We start from the raw sequence: 14,272 nt of genomic DNA on the forward strand, positions 1-14,272 counted from the left end.
AACGTGAGTTCTTGGAAGAAATGACATGGACTCTGAGCTGAATTTTGACGTAATTTACACTTCTTTGTGCACCAGGGATTGTATTACACCTGGGAAACCCTCCCCCCCCAATTATACTGTGTTTAAAGTGTTGGTGATAAAATGCCTGGCATCAGACTCCCTGAGGTTTGATCCAGGTTGACAAAGTCAATCTAAACTGAGTTTCATTCTCAGCTCTTCGCAGGCAGACCACTGTTTGCCTTGGCACCTGCAGGACCCCCACCCTCACCTCCAAACGAGGAATCCCAGTCAAGTGCCACAAGTCAGTTGAGTGTCCACAGCATAGCTGCTAAAATCAATGAGGCCTTGTGACCTGGGAGGGTCACCCCCATGTCACATTCTTTCTCAAATATCCTATCTGGAGGAAGCTGCCATGCTTCCACTAAAATAGAGAGTATGAGAGTACTACGTTTCCAGGTGCTACAGATGTGTGAGACCCCAAATTGTATGTGGTAGAGGCCAACGTGGGGGTCCCTGAGCCTGACTCTCATGAAGGGGTGGCCAGCCGCAGGGGTTGCTTACAGGTTGAGGCTCTGCCTGCCCTGGATGTTTTGCTTACCTAGGTGGTGTCTGTGCCGAGGTTCGGCATGAGGGCTTATGGCAGGGGCTGCCAAAAAGGAGTTCCCCTCTGAGGAGCAGGGCAATTCTGTTGCGTGGAGAGGATCCAGAACCAGGTAGATGACAGCTAGATACAGCAGAGTGTAGACCTGGGGTAGTCAGGGATCACCCCAACAACTCTGAGGGGCTTATTCCATTGTGGCCACTGACCCCAGGCCTGGCTGAAGCGGGGAGGGGTAGGACCTATCCCTTTGCTTTAGAAGCAGGTGTCCTCAGGTATCCTCCTAGGCTCACAGGTAACGAAATTGTTCACAAAAGAGAAACCAAGGCCCGGGCAGACTGACTCTTTACTTAAAGAAAAGCAACAGAGCCAGAGGCTCACCAGGAGTAGGGGGCTTCAGCGGGACACTTTGGGGCAGGAGCACAATCACTGGGTGGAGAAGCATCAGGCGGTGTGTAGGTCAAAGCAGCTGGCGGGGGGTGCTGTGAAGACAGAAGGGTCAAGGTGAGAGGGGTAGGTAGAAGACTGGTGTGCTGGGCGAGAAGACAAACCCTGGCACAGACCCGGAGGTAGCCTTGAGTGAGGGTAGGTTTCTGGGCCTGGCGGAAAAGTCAGGGAGGTGGGAAAGGGGCGCGGGTGGGGGGGGGGGAGTCGTGGATGCTGGTAAGGGCGGGAGGAAAAGGGCAGGAGGGTCCTGAGCAAGCCTGTGACCCTGTTTAGGCGGAACACACTTACCCACTTACCCTAGTCACTGGCAGAGCGAGGGGTGGGGCACGACAGTCACTGGGGTGCCTGGGATGGCACGCCCTCCGCCTTCTGCGGATCTTCTTTCTCCCTCATGGCCAAAGGCTTCCCTGACGGCTCTGTGCCCGCTGCAGCTGCAGTGGACACAGCCACCGCCGCTGGAGTTGGGCTCTTGTGCTCCTCCTTGGAGGCCCGGTTGCCGTTCCCCCAAGCGGCGGGCATCTCGGTGCCATGCTTGCGGCTCAGCGGGTAGGCGCCGATGGCTGCCAGGATGCTGCGGTGGCGCTCGGGGTCCATCTCGGTGTAATACATCTCCAGGGTCAGCGGAGTGCATATCTTATGCTGCAGCGGAGGTATATTCCGGACCAGCAGGGGCACCAGGGATCCGAGTGAAAGAAGAAGGGAGGAAAGGTCCCAATTAAAAGCCCACAAAGGCGGCTTTGGCTTCGGGTCAGAGGGTCAGCGCCCGAGGCTCCTTGGAGAAGGGAGCGGGGACTGCTAGTGAGGAGTTTGTTAGAGCCATGCTGTGTGGGAAAGGCAGAAAACACACAGACTGGCCTAGTGGAGCAAGTTTCTAATTCCAGCAGTGGGAAGGCTGAGGCCGGAGGATGAATGTGAGTTGGAGGCTAGTATGGGCTATATAGTGAATTCCAGAATAGCCGAAGCTGAAAATTTCTCCTCTCCCGCCCAAAAGAGGGAGGGGGGCGGGGACACCTAGACTTCAGTGACTGTGAACTCCATTCCAGAGACCAGACAATTAAGAGGAAAAGAGGAGGCCTTCCTTCTAAAATATAAAGCACTTTAAAAAAGTATTTAAAAAAATTGTAACCGTAGCCTGGTGTGGTGACGCACACCTTTGATCCCAGAACTTGGAAGGCAGAGGCGGGCAGATCTCTGTGAGTTCCAGGCCAGCCTGGTCTACAAAATGAGTTCCAGGAGAGCCAGGGCTACACAGAGAAACCCTGTCTCAAAAAACAAAAACAAACAAACAAACAAAAAGCCTCTCACGTGGGCCAGTAGGTGATACATGCCTTTAATCCCAGCACGTGGGAGGCAGAGGAACTATCTCTGTGAGTTCCAGGCCAGCTGGGGCTACACAGTGAGACCCTGTCTCAGGAAAAAGAAGGAAGGAAGGAAGGAAGGAAGGAAGGAAGGAAGGAAGGAAGGAAGGAAGGAAGGAAGGAAGGAAGGAAGGAAGGAAAGAAAGAAAGGAAGGAAGGAAAAGAAAAGAAGATAAAAAGAAACAAACCTCTCAAAGTCTAAGGAAAATACAAGAAGTTTCCATAAAGACACCTGCCAAATGCAGGTAGGGCCCCTTTCAGGAAGCTGGAGGACACAGAGGGTCCCTGAGTTGTACCTCCTACCTTGTGTTTGGATAAAAAACCTTCTCTGTCTTTTCTGCTTTTTAAATTTTACTTTGTGTGTCTGTAACTGCTTCAGTTGGCCACAAGAGGTCTTCTTGAGACAGGGTCTCCCAGTTGACCTGGAGCAAATCTCAGCAACTGTCCTGTCTCTGTCCCCCCTCAATGCTGGGGTTACAGGCAGTCACATGTGGCATTTTTTTGTTGCTGTTCTTGTTTTTGTTTTTCAGGACAGTGTTTCTCTGTGTAGCCTTGGCTGTCCTTGTCTGTAGACCAGGCTGGCCTTGAACTCACAGAAATCTGCCTGCCTCTGTCTCCCTAGTGCTGGGCCACCACTGCCCAGCTACATCTGGCTTTTTACACAGGTTCTGGGAACTTGAACTCAGGTCCTTATGTATACACAGCATGTGCTTTCCTCTACTGAGCCATTTCTCCAGCCCTAAAATAATATTTTCTCAGAAGTTTTCAAAAGATACAATCTCGCTCTGTTCTGGGATGTAAGGAGATCAATCACACAGGAACAGCCTTGCCATTTAGAAGGAAACCCAGAGATGGGAAATGGGAAGCATCCTTCCTTGTTGCTGCCACAGAGAGTCCTGCATGACCTGGCATTGCCTGGAGATCATAGGAGGACTATGGTGGTCTCTACTGTCCCTGCCCAGCTCCTTGGTCCCTCAGGCTTACCCGAAGCAGGAAGCCATCTGGGCAGCTGAACTGGTCATACCAAATGGCCTTGTACATGATCAGCACACAGCCCAGGAGTGCCATGACAAAGGCGAGCATCCTTGCAGTAGGCACCTGGCAGAGGAAAAGGAGCAAAACAACACAGATGAGCGAGGTTGGGGCCAGCCTCTCTGAGGAGAATGGCCTTCTCAGGACTGGGGCTGGGCATATTACCACTGCCCCTATATCTTGTCTTCTTCTTCAGGTCAGTTCTGGGACCAGAGGTCTAAGAAACATTCTTTGCAGGCCCAGCTTTGCTGGAATTCTGGAAACATCCATGACCAGGTAAGTTGCATTTAGCCAGTTAAGTTGTGTGCAGCCCATTGACCCAGACGGTTCTATAGGAACTGGTTTGCCTTGCCCTTTTCCCCCCAAAGAAGTTGGTGGTCATCATGGCAGGAGTACTGGATGCAGGGAGCATTGTGCCTGTGTGTGTGTGTGTGTGTGTGTGTGTGTGTGTGTCTTCTAATGAGGCAGGTGCATTAGTACTGCCCTGGGTGGACCCAAACAAAGAGCACCAAGGCCCCAGCACCCTTAAGGGGCACGCCCACTGAAGAAACTGTGGGAAAGGGGCAGGCGTTGCTTCTGAAAATGGAAAAAGCATTAGAAATAGTCAACTAAAAATGATTATTAAAACCATCACTGACATGGTTCAAAGGAAACAAAGAGGAGATATTTGCCAGATAAAAGATAAGGCTCATATCTATTCCACAGAAAGCCTGTAAAGAGGTACACAGTGATGGGCTGGGAAACAGGGGCTTCCCTGGGAAGTGTCTCTCAGGAGCTCAGGCTGTTCAGAAGACTGGGTAAGGATGGATGGTAAGGGGCCTGCCAGCACTAGAGGTGACATCTGAATAAAACTGGCCCTTCTCATCCCTAGGAGGCCTAAGTGGGACCCAGTCAGGCCTGAACTGCTCATCTATACCTCCCACCTCCCAAAACTTACCATGGTGAGGGGTGACATACTTACTTTGCGTCCATCCTCTGGGTGGCCGAAGGCCAGCTTCTGACCCTCCAAATCTCCAAACTTCTTTGGCTGGTCTCCAGAGGTAAGTTGATATTCTGTCTGTGTTTTGATGACCACCTAAAGGAAGAGATGGCCTTGGCATTGCTGGACCGCTGGCAGGGACTGGGACAACCCAGAACTTAGGGGGTTGGGAGCCAGTACTGACCATCAGTCTGTACTGTTTGGTGGCCAGTAGAGCTGTAGGTATCTCAAATCTGGAGCCAAAGGAAGGTAGACACTGAAAGTCTGATGAGGACCACAGATGTTCAAGGCCTAGTCAGGCCACAGGTACAGTTCCTTACTCTGTCAGCAGCCATTCATTCATGGTGCTGGTTCTTACATGAACTTTTCCTTCTACTGCTCCCTAATCTGGCTCTTCTCCTCCAGGAGCTCTGTCCTGACTTCTCTGACAGCTTACAGAGTCTTGAGCCCCCAACTACACGGGGCTCAGACATGGGCAAAGGATAGCTCTGCCCACAGATGTTACAGGAAATGCAGCTGAAGCTCACCTGGATTACTGGAGAGCTGCCTTGGGCTCCTCAAGGACCAGGCTAGGCCAGCCTTGAGCTTCTCTTCTCTCTTCACTGACTTCTGCTGAAGGCCCAATCTCCCCCAGTCACCTGGCTAAGAAGTCCTATTTTGTGCCCTAACCTAAGCCCTGTCTTCAGAAAAGAAAGAGTGGTTGTACTATAACTGTGATGAAACACCATGATCGAGAGCAAGACGGGAAGGAAATTTTATTTGGTTTACCCTTGAAAACTGCATTGTAGTCTATCGTTGAAAAATATATTCAGGACAGGAACTCAAGCAGGGCTGGAACCCGGAGGCAGAAGCTGACGCAGAAGCCATGGGGGAGTGCTGCTTACTGGCTTTGCTCTTCATGGCTTGCTCATCCTGCTTTCTTATAGAACCCAGGACCACCAGCCAAGGAGTGGCACCACCCACAATGGGCTTGGTCTGCCCCCACTAGCCACTAATTATGAAAATGCTCTTGCAAGCAAGGTGGCACACACCTGTAATCCCAGGACTCAGGGAGGCAGAGGCAAGCAGCTCTCCGTGAGTTCGAGGCCAGCCTGGTCTACAAAGTGAGTCTAGGACAGAGAAACCTGTCTAAAAAAAAAGAAAAAAAAGAAAAAGAAAGAAAGAAAACAAGGTGTTCTGTAGGTTGCCTACAGCCTGATCTTGTGGAAGCACTTTCTCAATTGAGTTTCTCTCCTCTCAGATGACTAAAACTGTCATCAAGTTGACATAAAAGTAGTCATTAGAAGTGGTAACTACAACTTTCTAGCCCTGTTAGATTACATCACAGTCTGAGTGCTTAAATTCTGAGGACTCCAGTGGTCAATTTACTCTGTTTCAGATGGGGGAGGGGCTCTTTCAGATGTGAGAGAGCTAACTGGGAGGTCACGCTTGCTGGTGGTTAGTTTGGATTTCTGCACAGCACAGTCTCTGCTCAGTGCACTCTGGAGGAGACAGCGCCTACATAAACCGCACTCATATCTTGGTCCCTAGGCAAGCCTGAGAAAGCCTCCTACACTAGCTCAGGCTACTCACCTGATCAGAGAATGATGGCTGAAGCTGGCTGACATCCAGGGGGCTGATCAGAGGGACACTGTCCATGGCTCCTCCATCTTGGCCTCCTGACTCCTTGCCTGACTTTCCCAAGAAGCTACAGCTTAGCTTCACCATGGTGGATGGTGGGCTGTGTCCCAGCCTAGAATAAAAGATAAGTCATCCTGAGTATAGCCGCAGAGCTGGTTCTGGAGTAAAGACCCAGAATGGCCCACGACTCATGTAAGATTTAGGGATGACGCCAGCTGGCTGTGGTGACAAATGCCTGTAATCCTGGCAGAGGCAGGCGTGTCTCTTTGAGTTGAAGGCCAGCCTGGTCTACAGATCAGGTTCCAAAATAGCCATGGTTACACAGAGAAACCCTTTCTCAGAAAAAAAAAAAAAAATTAGGGATGGACTGTGGGAGGTCATCTCAAGGCCTCTCATTTCTCCTTGATCTCTCAGCTGTGCAAGGATGGTGCCTCTGGCCAGAGAATATTTCAAAATAGAACTGAGACCAATTCCTCTGGCCAGCCTGCTCAGGCATGTGCTTTATGGGCACATATTCCAATGGGAGAAAAAGATCCAGGGAGCAGTTGGGAGAACTGGACTACCAGACTCAGCTACCAAAAACTCAGAAAGCCTAGACCAAGCTGAATTTGTTAGCTGTCGATTCTTTAAAAAGCAAAGCAAACAACAAACAAACAAATCAAAAAACCAAAATAAAACAAGGCCAAAAACTAGAAAATGTGTATCATGTGCAATATAGGACATGTCCACATTAACTGCCATTGATTAGCTATGTGAAATGAACGTGACGGAAGTACACAGTCCTGGTGGAGCAGGAAGACCAAGCCTTTTGGAGAGCTGAGACCCCAGCCTGCCAGTAAGGTGGTCATTGCAGCCTGGAGGAGGTGCGGGTCCCACTAACTGGGGCAAGTCAAGAGCGAGCACATGCAAGGCTGGGGAGATGGCTCAGCAGTTAAGAGTGCTCACTCGCTGCTCTTATAGGGCCCTGAGGTTGGGCTTCCAGGGTCTACAAATGATGGCCTCCTAACCTCCTATAACTGTAGTTCCAGGGCATCTGCTGCCTCTTCTGGCCTCCACGGGCTTCTGCGTGCATTTCGTGCACATACACACAGAGATTTACAAGCATGAACATAACAAATATTTTTTTAAGGAGTGTACACTCTCATCTTGAGGCTGATCTTAGCGAGGGAAGGACCTCTACGCTGACAGCTGGAAGACAAAACATTCCTTCTTTAAAAACCCTCTCGAAGCTGTGCATGGTGGCACTTGCTTTTTTTTTTTTTTTTTTTTTTAAATCTTAGCACACGGGAAGCAGTGATAAGCAGATCTCCGAGTTCAAGGCAAGCCTGCTCTATATAGTGAGCATATAATAATAGCCCAGCTAGTATTGCACAGTGAGACCCTGTCTCAAAAGTATGATAAAACATCACAAAACAAAACAACCCCCCTCACGTAGTACTGCAGCCCAGTATTATATCATGCCAATATAATCATTTTTTAAAAAGAAACACTGCCAATGTGTTATGAAACTTCCAGAGAAAAGACAGAGGAGCCCTCATCAGCTGCTGAGCCACCCTCCCCCCTGCCAGCTCCCAAGCACATTGGGAGGGAGGACTTACAGGTCAGTCCCTCCCAGAGACAGGAGAGACCCTAAGTGAAACTTGAACAAGCTGAGTTCAGCAAAATAGGAGAAGATTATGGAGGTCTGTGTATATTCTGGGTGCGAAATTTGGAAAGCGTTTCCATGGGGCTGGGGAGATGGCTCAGTTGGTAAAGGGCTTGCTATGCAAACATGAGGACCTGGCACTGAGCCCTGGCACCCACATAGAAGCTGGTCCAGTGGCTTGCATCTATAACATCAGTGCTGGAAGGAAGTGGGCAGACACACGTGGAAATTTGGTGGCTCAACAGACAGCTAGCCAGCATAGCTGAGAATGGAGAGCTTGAAGTTCAGTGAGAGACCCTGTCTCAAAAAGTAAGGTGGAGAGTCAGTCATAGAGGAAAACACCAAGTGATCTTTGCACACACAGGTGAGTGTACCTTAACACATAGGCAGGCACACATTACACACACACAGAGGGGGGAGGACTGATGGTTCAGCAGTTAAGAGCATGTGTTGCTCTTGTAGAGGATCTGGGTTCCGTTTCCAGCACCAATGGTGGCTCAAAATGGTCTATACAGCCAATTCTAGGGATCTGACACTGACTTCTGACCTCTGCGGCACTGCAGAGGTGTATGTATGTACACAAACGGTGTACATACATACATGCAGGCAAAACATTCATTCTGACACCATAAAATAAAGTGAATCTAAATTTAACAAAATGAGAAGGGATGGGAGAGATGGCTCAGCAGTTAAAAGCACTTGCTGATTTTACAGAGGACTGGGGTTCAGTTTCTAGCATCCAGATGGTGACTCACACGGATCCATAATTCCACTTTAAGGCCAGCTTGTTCTACAAAGTGAATTCCAGGGCAGCCAGGGCTACACAGAGAAACCCTGTCTTGGAAAAACCTAACTAAATAAATAAATATAAAAATTTAAAAAGCCATCTCCTTTTCACCTTAACAGCAGCAAGAAGAAAAACATCTGGGCAATTTCAGCAGATAAAACTGCTAAATTTGATAAGACTTGAAGTTCCCTCACAGTTTAAGAAAACCTGCTTGCATACTGAGGGCAGAAGAGGGAGGACTGTTCCTAAACTCCTTGAAGGTTAGATTAAAAAGGCAACAGAGTTACTAAATGGAAGTCTTGCTGTTTTGTTAGTTTTTTTGTTTAGTTTTGTCTTTTGAGACAGGGTCTCATGTAACCCAGGCTGGCCTTGAACTCCTGATCCTCCTGCCTCAGACCCCTGAGTTGGGGATTACAGGTGTCCATCATCACAACAAACTTGAATCCTAGTTTTTTGTTTTTGAGATTGTGGAGATGTAGGTGGCCTTGGCCAGTCTGGTGGTTCGCATAAGAATCGCCTCCATAAGCTTGCATATTTGAGTGGTCAGTCACCTGGGAGTGTCACTGCTTAAAAACGATTAGAAGAATTAGGGGTGTGGCCTTACCGGAAAGGAGAAGTGAGAGTGGGCTTTGAGGGTTTCTCAAATATGTTTCAAAGATATATATTTTATGTGTCTGTGGCGCTTTTTTTTTTGAGAAAAGAATTAAAATTTTGAATTTTGTTATTTTAGTTATATGTCTATGTATGTAATTTATGTTATTATGCTTTGCCTGCATGTATGTCAGTGTCTACTTGCAGAGGTCAGAAGAAGGCACTGTTTTATGTGTGTCGTTGTGTGCAGTTGCCCCCAGAAGCCAGGGGTGCCGGATCCACCTGAAGCTGGGAGCTGCCTGATGTGAGTGCGTGGAATACAACTTAGATCCTTTCTGCTCTCGAACACTGAGCTATCCGTCCATCCCCAGGTTTTTGTTTTTGTTTTCTTTTGTATTTTTTTTTTTTAAATAAAGTTGGGTCTCACTATATAGCCCTGTACAGTTCAAGGCTGGCCTTGAACTCAAGCTCATCCTGCCTCAGCCTCCTAAGGTATAAACCAGCTAAGATTCTATTTAAATAATGTCAAACAGGACAGAAATGACTCGCAGGTGTTCTATACGGAAGGCCATGAAATATTAAGTGGGGAGCAAGGGACATCTGAATTCTCCACCAGGCAGGGAAGCTGCAGTGCAGATTTTGGGGGTCTTTATGCTTACATACCTCTTCCTGTATTTGTAGAATCCACAGCTTCCAATCAAAATTCCTACAAATTTGTTTATGGATTTGAAACATCAAAATTTTATGTAGAAAGGTGGAAAGATGAGAATACAGATGACGTCTTGACAAAGGAAGTTCATGTGCTGGGTGTCTGCCCTGGTCACTGGTGTACACTGGGGGGTGCTGGTGCCTTACAGAGAGAAACCCATCTGACAGATTCTACACATTCTGACCTCTGTTAACAGCTGTCCGCGTCTTAGTAATTAAAGTCTGCTTGGAACACTGAAGCTGATCCTGTCACTACATACATATTTGAACGCACATAATGAGCACACGTGTGTGCAGACATAATGCACAAATGAACATAGAAATTTGTTCTAGGTGCATGAACATGGAAAACCAAGACAACCAAGCCCTCCAGGGACCATGCAGGGGAATATTTCCAGTCTCGGGAAGAAAGAGTTCACCAATCCTCTTAGAAGGAAATCTTAATAAAATTACCTTCCATGTTAACATTAAAAATCCTTGCCTATCAAGACCTTCGAAGAGGAGAAACAGAAACCAAAACTGAAAGGTATTTGAAACACCAAGTGACAAGAGGGTGGTTGTGTGAATGATGTCCCCCCAAGTTTTTGACTCTTAGTGTCAGTGAAAGAGATTTTATTTGAAACAGTCCTTAGAGCTGTAATGAGTTAAGATGAGGTCATACTAGAACAGGGAGAGGGATTATTCCTCTGTGGACATCAAAAGGATTTAGCCATAAGAGGAATGCCTTCTGCAGACGGTGGCAGGCCGGAGTGATGCAGCAGTTAGCCAAAGGCTGCTCAGGACAGCAGAGACTGGAAGGAGCAAACCGAAATCTTCTCCTTGCAGTTTTAAAGGAAGCGCAGCTCTGCCGGAATCTGGTTTTGGACTTCTTGCTTCCAGGATGGTAAAAGTTGTGCTTATTTCGGTCAGCCATCCTCAGAAGGCCGGTTGGCCCTCCAGACCTGTTAGTGACCACTGCTTTTTCCTCACTACTGGCCAGCCACATAGATGTGGCAGGCCCTGAGGAACACAGAGGAGATGGTTTTTCAAAGCCATCCACTGTCAGGGACAGCTGGGTGCAGAACTCCCCAAGCAGAGAAGGAAGGCTGGGGAGGGGATAGAAAGGGATGGCTACTAAAAAGAGGGAAGGAAGCGGCGTCCACATACATCCCCTGCCCCATCTCAGGCAGGCCCTCCGGGTCCCGGGTTCTTTTGACACATGTTATGCAGGTGACCTTGTGCCTGGCCCAGGCTTGACAGAGATCAAGCAGTGTCCACAAAGAGCTTCTTTATAAGGTGGACCCCGTCTTAGGGGAAGGAGCTGGCTCTAGGTTGATTGACCCTGAGCACTTGGGCAATCTGATGGTCTGCGGGCAACCGTGCTGGGCATTGTGATAAAGATGGTCCGGAAATTGTAAAGAATATAAACGGCCGGCCAGGTAATACATGGAGGCAAAAGAGCCAGGGAAGAAAGCAAAACCGACAGAAGATGGCGTCCTCCCCAAGCATTCACGCCTCTACCCAGGAGCTCCTCCTCCGGTTGCCTCGGTGACGCAGCTGGGAGGGCTAGTTTGCGTCACCTCGGGTTTCCATGGCAACAGAGGCAGGCCTCTAGCTCCCTGTCAAGTTTCAAGTCCTCCCGTTGCCAGGCAGAACATCGCAAACCACTCGGTGTGGAGAACTCTCCCCTCCTTTCAGCATACCAGAAGATTCCATCCTGGGTTTTGGGTCTCCGTTGGGAAAATGACAAGGGTCATAAAGCTTTAGAATTGGGAAACACCCACGGGTCCTTCACTCTATCCCACTCTGTCATTTCGTGTCCTGAGGGTTTGTTCCTCATTCTCAGTGCTCTCGGGGTGAGAGGTGAGGAAGGGCAGGGGGTCAAAGCGGGGCATCTCTGGTCACGATCTGAGGCTTGTGCACCGACAAGATGTTGACGGACAGATGACAGTGGGTGCAGACTCTTATTTGAAAGTCCGTAAAAGCTGGGCTAGCGGTCTCAGGCTGGCTTTCACACGCACCCTTTCGTGCTGCGTCACACACAAGTGCATATTGGTGCGGACTCGTGATCTCCTGCCGCAGCGCCCACCCTGGTCTGCTTGTGCCCAAGCCCTTTAGGGATTGGTTTGCCTCCAGTTTTAAGGGCTGTTGATCTGTGGGGCCCAGGCAAAGGGGGACGGAGGGGGGGGGGCACGGCTGTTCGTGGCTCCCTACTCTTACCAGCCACCTGTGGCCCAGCATCCGGAACCGAGCTGCGGCAGGTGGTTTGAGACAAGTGGCTGTCCAGCCTCCCACCCTTCTCGAACCTTCACACCGTGACCCCGATCATGCCCTCAAGTGCACAGACAGCTAAACAATGCTCTGGTCAATACCCCTGCTGCTGACCCCCACCTCCCCATCCAGCTGTTTTCTCTTTTCTTCCACCCCACCCCCACAGCAGACAGACCTGAACAGGAGCTAGAATTTTTTTTGTCCCTGGGCCACCCCTGGGGTGCACAGCTCCCACTGGCTCTCCAAGACCTGCAAAGGTGGAGCCAGCCCACAGGGAGGGGGTCTGCGGTCGCCACGGACTGAGGGGACTGAGGTCCAGCTGTCCTACTGCCCCTGCTACCCTACTATGCCCGGGTCAGGGAATTCCATATGGGGTTTGTGGAGGCTGAGCAGCCATAGTTCTTCCCAATGCACAGGCTGCCACTGGTCTGTTTCTCCACATACCTCCAGGTCTAGGGACCACGCCACCTCAAGTAGAGCTGCCCCCAACTGTCCCGAGAGGCCTAATGACCACCCTCCTCCTAAGCCAGCAGGGCCAGCCTGACTTCTAGTGGGAGGCCACGGGAAGGAGATGGCTGTGCTCCATCGCTCTGGCAGCCATCAGATCAGCCAAATTACTCCCACGTAGATTCTCAACCCCTACACCCATATCCTCGCACATACATCCCACACGCACGCACTCACACACTCTCGCACCCGCCCCCCCTTCCTCGCACCTCTCACATCCCTGCACCCTTGCACACCCACGCACACATTCTGGCCCCCTTGTCCCCGTTCCAAAAGGAGAAACGTGTAAATGGCTCACAGGCAGTTGCTGCAGACGCAGTCGCGGGAGGACAGGGATGCGGTGTGGTTGCGGAGGATGCAGCTCCAGACGCTTCACCACCAGGCACCAGGCGGGGCGGGCGAGGGGCTGGAGCCTGAGAGCGAGGCTGTGGTTGCCATGGAGATGCAGGCTGGAGGAGGGACCACTGTGGCTCAGGTGGCCTCACACCCCCTCCCACGCAGATCTCTGCACTGCTCTAATCACAGCACACGTCTGATGCGCACACACTTCACACGCCCCGGGCACGCATTTCGCATACCTGATACACACTTCACCCCCCCCCACATACTTCACGCACATTTCACACCCCTGACACACACAGCATGCAAAGTCATACACCACACCAGCTCTCAGCTTCACATATCCCTTCACTGCAGGGGAGCAGGCACACCGGCGGCAGAGCTCTGGCTGCTCCTCCTGCCTGATCCTTCCTCTGACATCTCTCGGTAGAAGCTGGGGTCAGGACAGCTGAGATTGGCCACTCACCTAGAGAGGGTGGTCGCCCAGATGTCAGTGTCTGAATTTCTGGGCCGGAAGCTTTCGTAGGGCCAGCTTTGTGTTTTTTGGCCACTGTTGTCTGTGTAATGGCAATACGCAGAAGGTACTGGACAGATGTTTGGTTGAGAGTATGCAGGCTTCACACAGGGTGTCTCTGGTAGATGCCCACGTTTCTCCGGCTCTTACACTCACGAATGGTGGCGAACGGTGGCAGCTGTACCCACAGCTTCATCTTGCTGTTGGCTGGAATCTTACTGCAGTCAGGAATCACGGTTTGTCCACAGACAGGTGTCTGGGTTGTTCTCCATTGTGTCCGTGGCTTGAAAATGTAACAACCTTCCTGACGAACTCTTTGTTAGAAGAAGGCTGTAACCTCTCTTGGGTAGATGCTGGAGAGTGAAACTGTGGTGAACCTCCGATGTGGGTGCTGGCAACTGAACTCTGACCCTCTCCAAGAGCATCAAATGCTCTTAATATTTGTGCCGTCTCTCCAGGCCCAACGCTTAACTTTTAGAGAAAATGCTAAAGCCGTTTTACCCAAAGTGAACACACTATCTTACATTCCATCAGCTGCATAGAGGGGCCCTAGTTTTCCATATCCATCAACGTTTGCTACTATTTTATTATATAGGGTTGGCATCAGCCTGCCAGACTGACATAACAAATTACCACAGACAGTCTTACTATTCTGGCGACCAAAGCTCTGAGATCAAGGTGCTGGTGCAGGCCCTGCTGGTATTCTGCTTCTTCACTTCTGCAGACAGTGTCTGTCAGTGTCCTAACTTATTCTTGTTTTTTAGAAGATATTTGTTATTTATACCCCTACAGTATTTTGCCTGCAGGCCAGAAGAGGGGACCAGATCTCATTATAGATGGTTATAAGCCACCATGTGGTTGCTGGGAATTGAGCTCAGGACCTTTGGAAGAATAGCC

At 50.0% G+C, this 14,272-nt stretch overlaps 1 protein-coding gene across 3 annotated transcripts; it reads right to left on the reverse strand.

Moving 5' to 3' along the window:
* Positions 1-927: 927 nt before the first annotated feature.
* Positions 928-13,487, reverse strand: Caly (calcyon neuron specific vesicular protein). 3 transcript variants are annotated; one of them, XM_060381983.1, is made up of 6 exons: positions 13,328-13,487; positions 5,987-6,146; positions 4,397-4,510; positions 3,388-3,501; positions 1,342-1,684; positions 928-1,080 (listed from the first exon to the last, which is right to left on the reverse strand). In XM_060381983.1, the coding sequence occupies exons 2-5, from the start codon at positions 6,119-6,121 to the stop codon at positions 1,379-1,381; spliced, it is 669 nt and encodes a 222-aa protein (XP_060237966.1). In that variant the 5' UTR covers positions 6,122-6,146; positions 13,328-13,487; the 3' UTR covers positions 928-1,080; positions 1,342-1,378. The 3 variants fall into 3 exon arrangements, with proteins under 3 accessions (XP_060237966.1, XP_021493502.1, XP_021493501.1); XM_021637827.2 differs by lacking the exon at positions 13,328-13,487 and adding an exon at positions 12,821-13,185 and having other exon boundaries at positions 1,334-1,684; XM_021637826.2 differs by lacking the exon at positions 13,328-13,487 and adding an exon at positions 12,821-13,174.
* Positions 13,488-14,272: the final 785 nt, after the last annotated feature.

The sequence above is a fragment of the Meriones unguiculatus genome, chromosome 1 (assembly GCF_030254825.1).
Source record: "Meriones unguiculatus strain TT.TT164.6M chromosome 1, Bangor_MerUng_6.1, whole genome shotgun sequence".
In the NCBI taxonomy this organism is placed as follows: domain Eukaryota; kingdom Metazoa; phylum Chordata; class Mammalia; order Rodentia; family Muridae; genus Meriones; species Meriones unguiculatus.

Coding starts and splice junctions, on each gene's coding strand:
- Caly (XM_060381983.1), bottom strand. CDS start 6,121: ATGGTGAAGCTAAGCTGTAGCTTCTTGGGAAAGTCAGGCAAGGAGTCA. Junction 4,511..5,986: donor AGCCATCATTCTCTGATCAG/GTGAGTAGCCTG, acceptor CTCTTCCTTTAG/GTGGTCATCAAAACACAGAC. Junction 1,685..3,387: donor CAGATGGCTTCCTGCTTCGG/GTAAGCCTGAGG, acceptor CCTCCGCTGCAG/CATAAGATATGCACTCCGCT.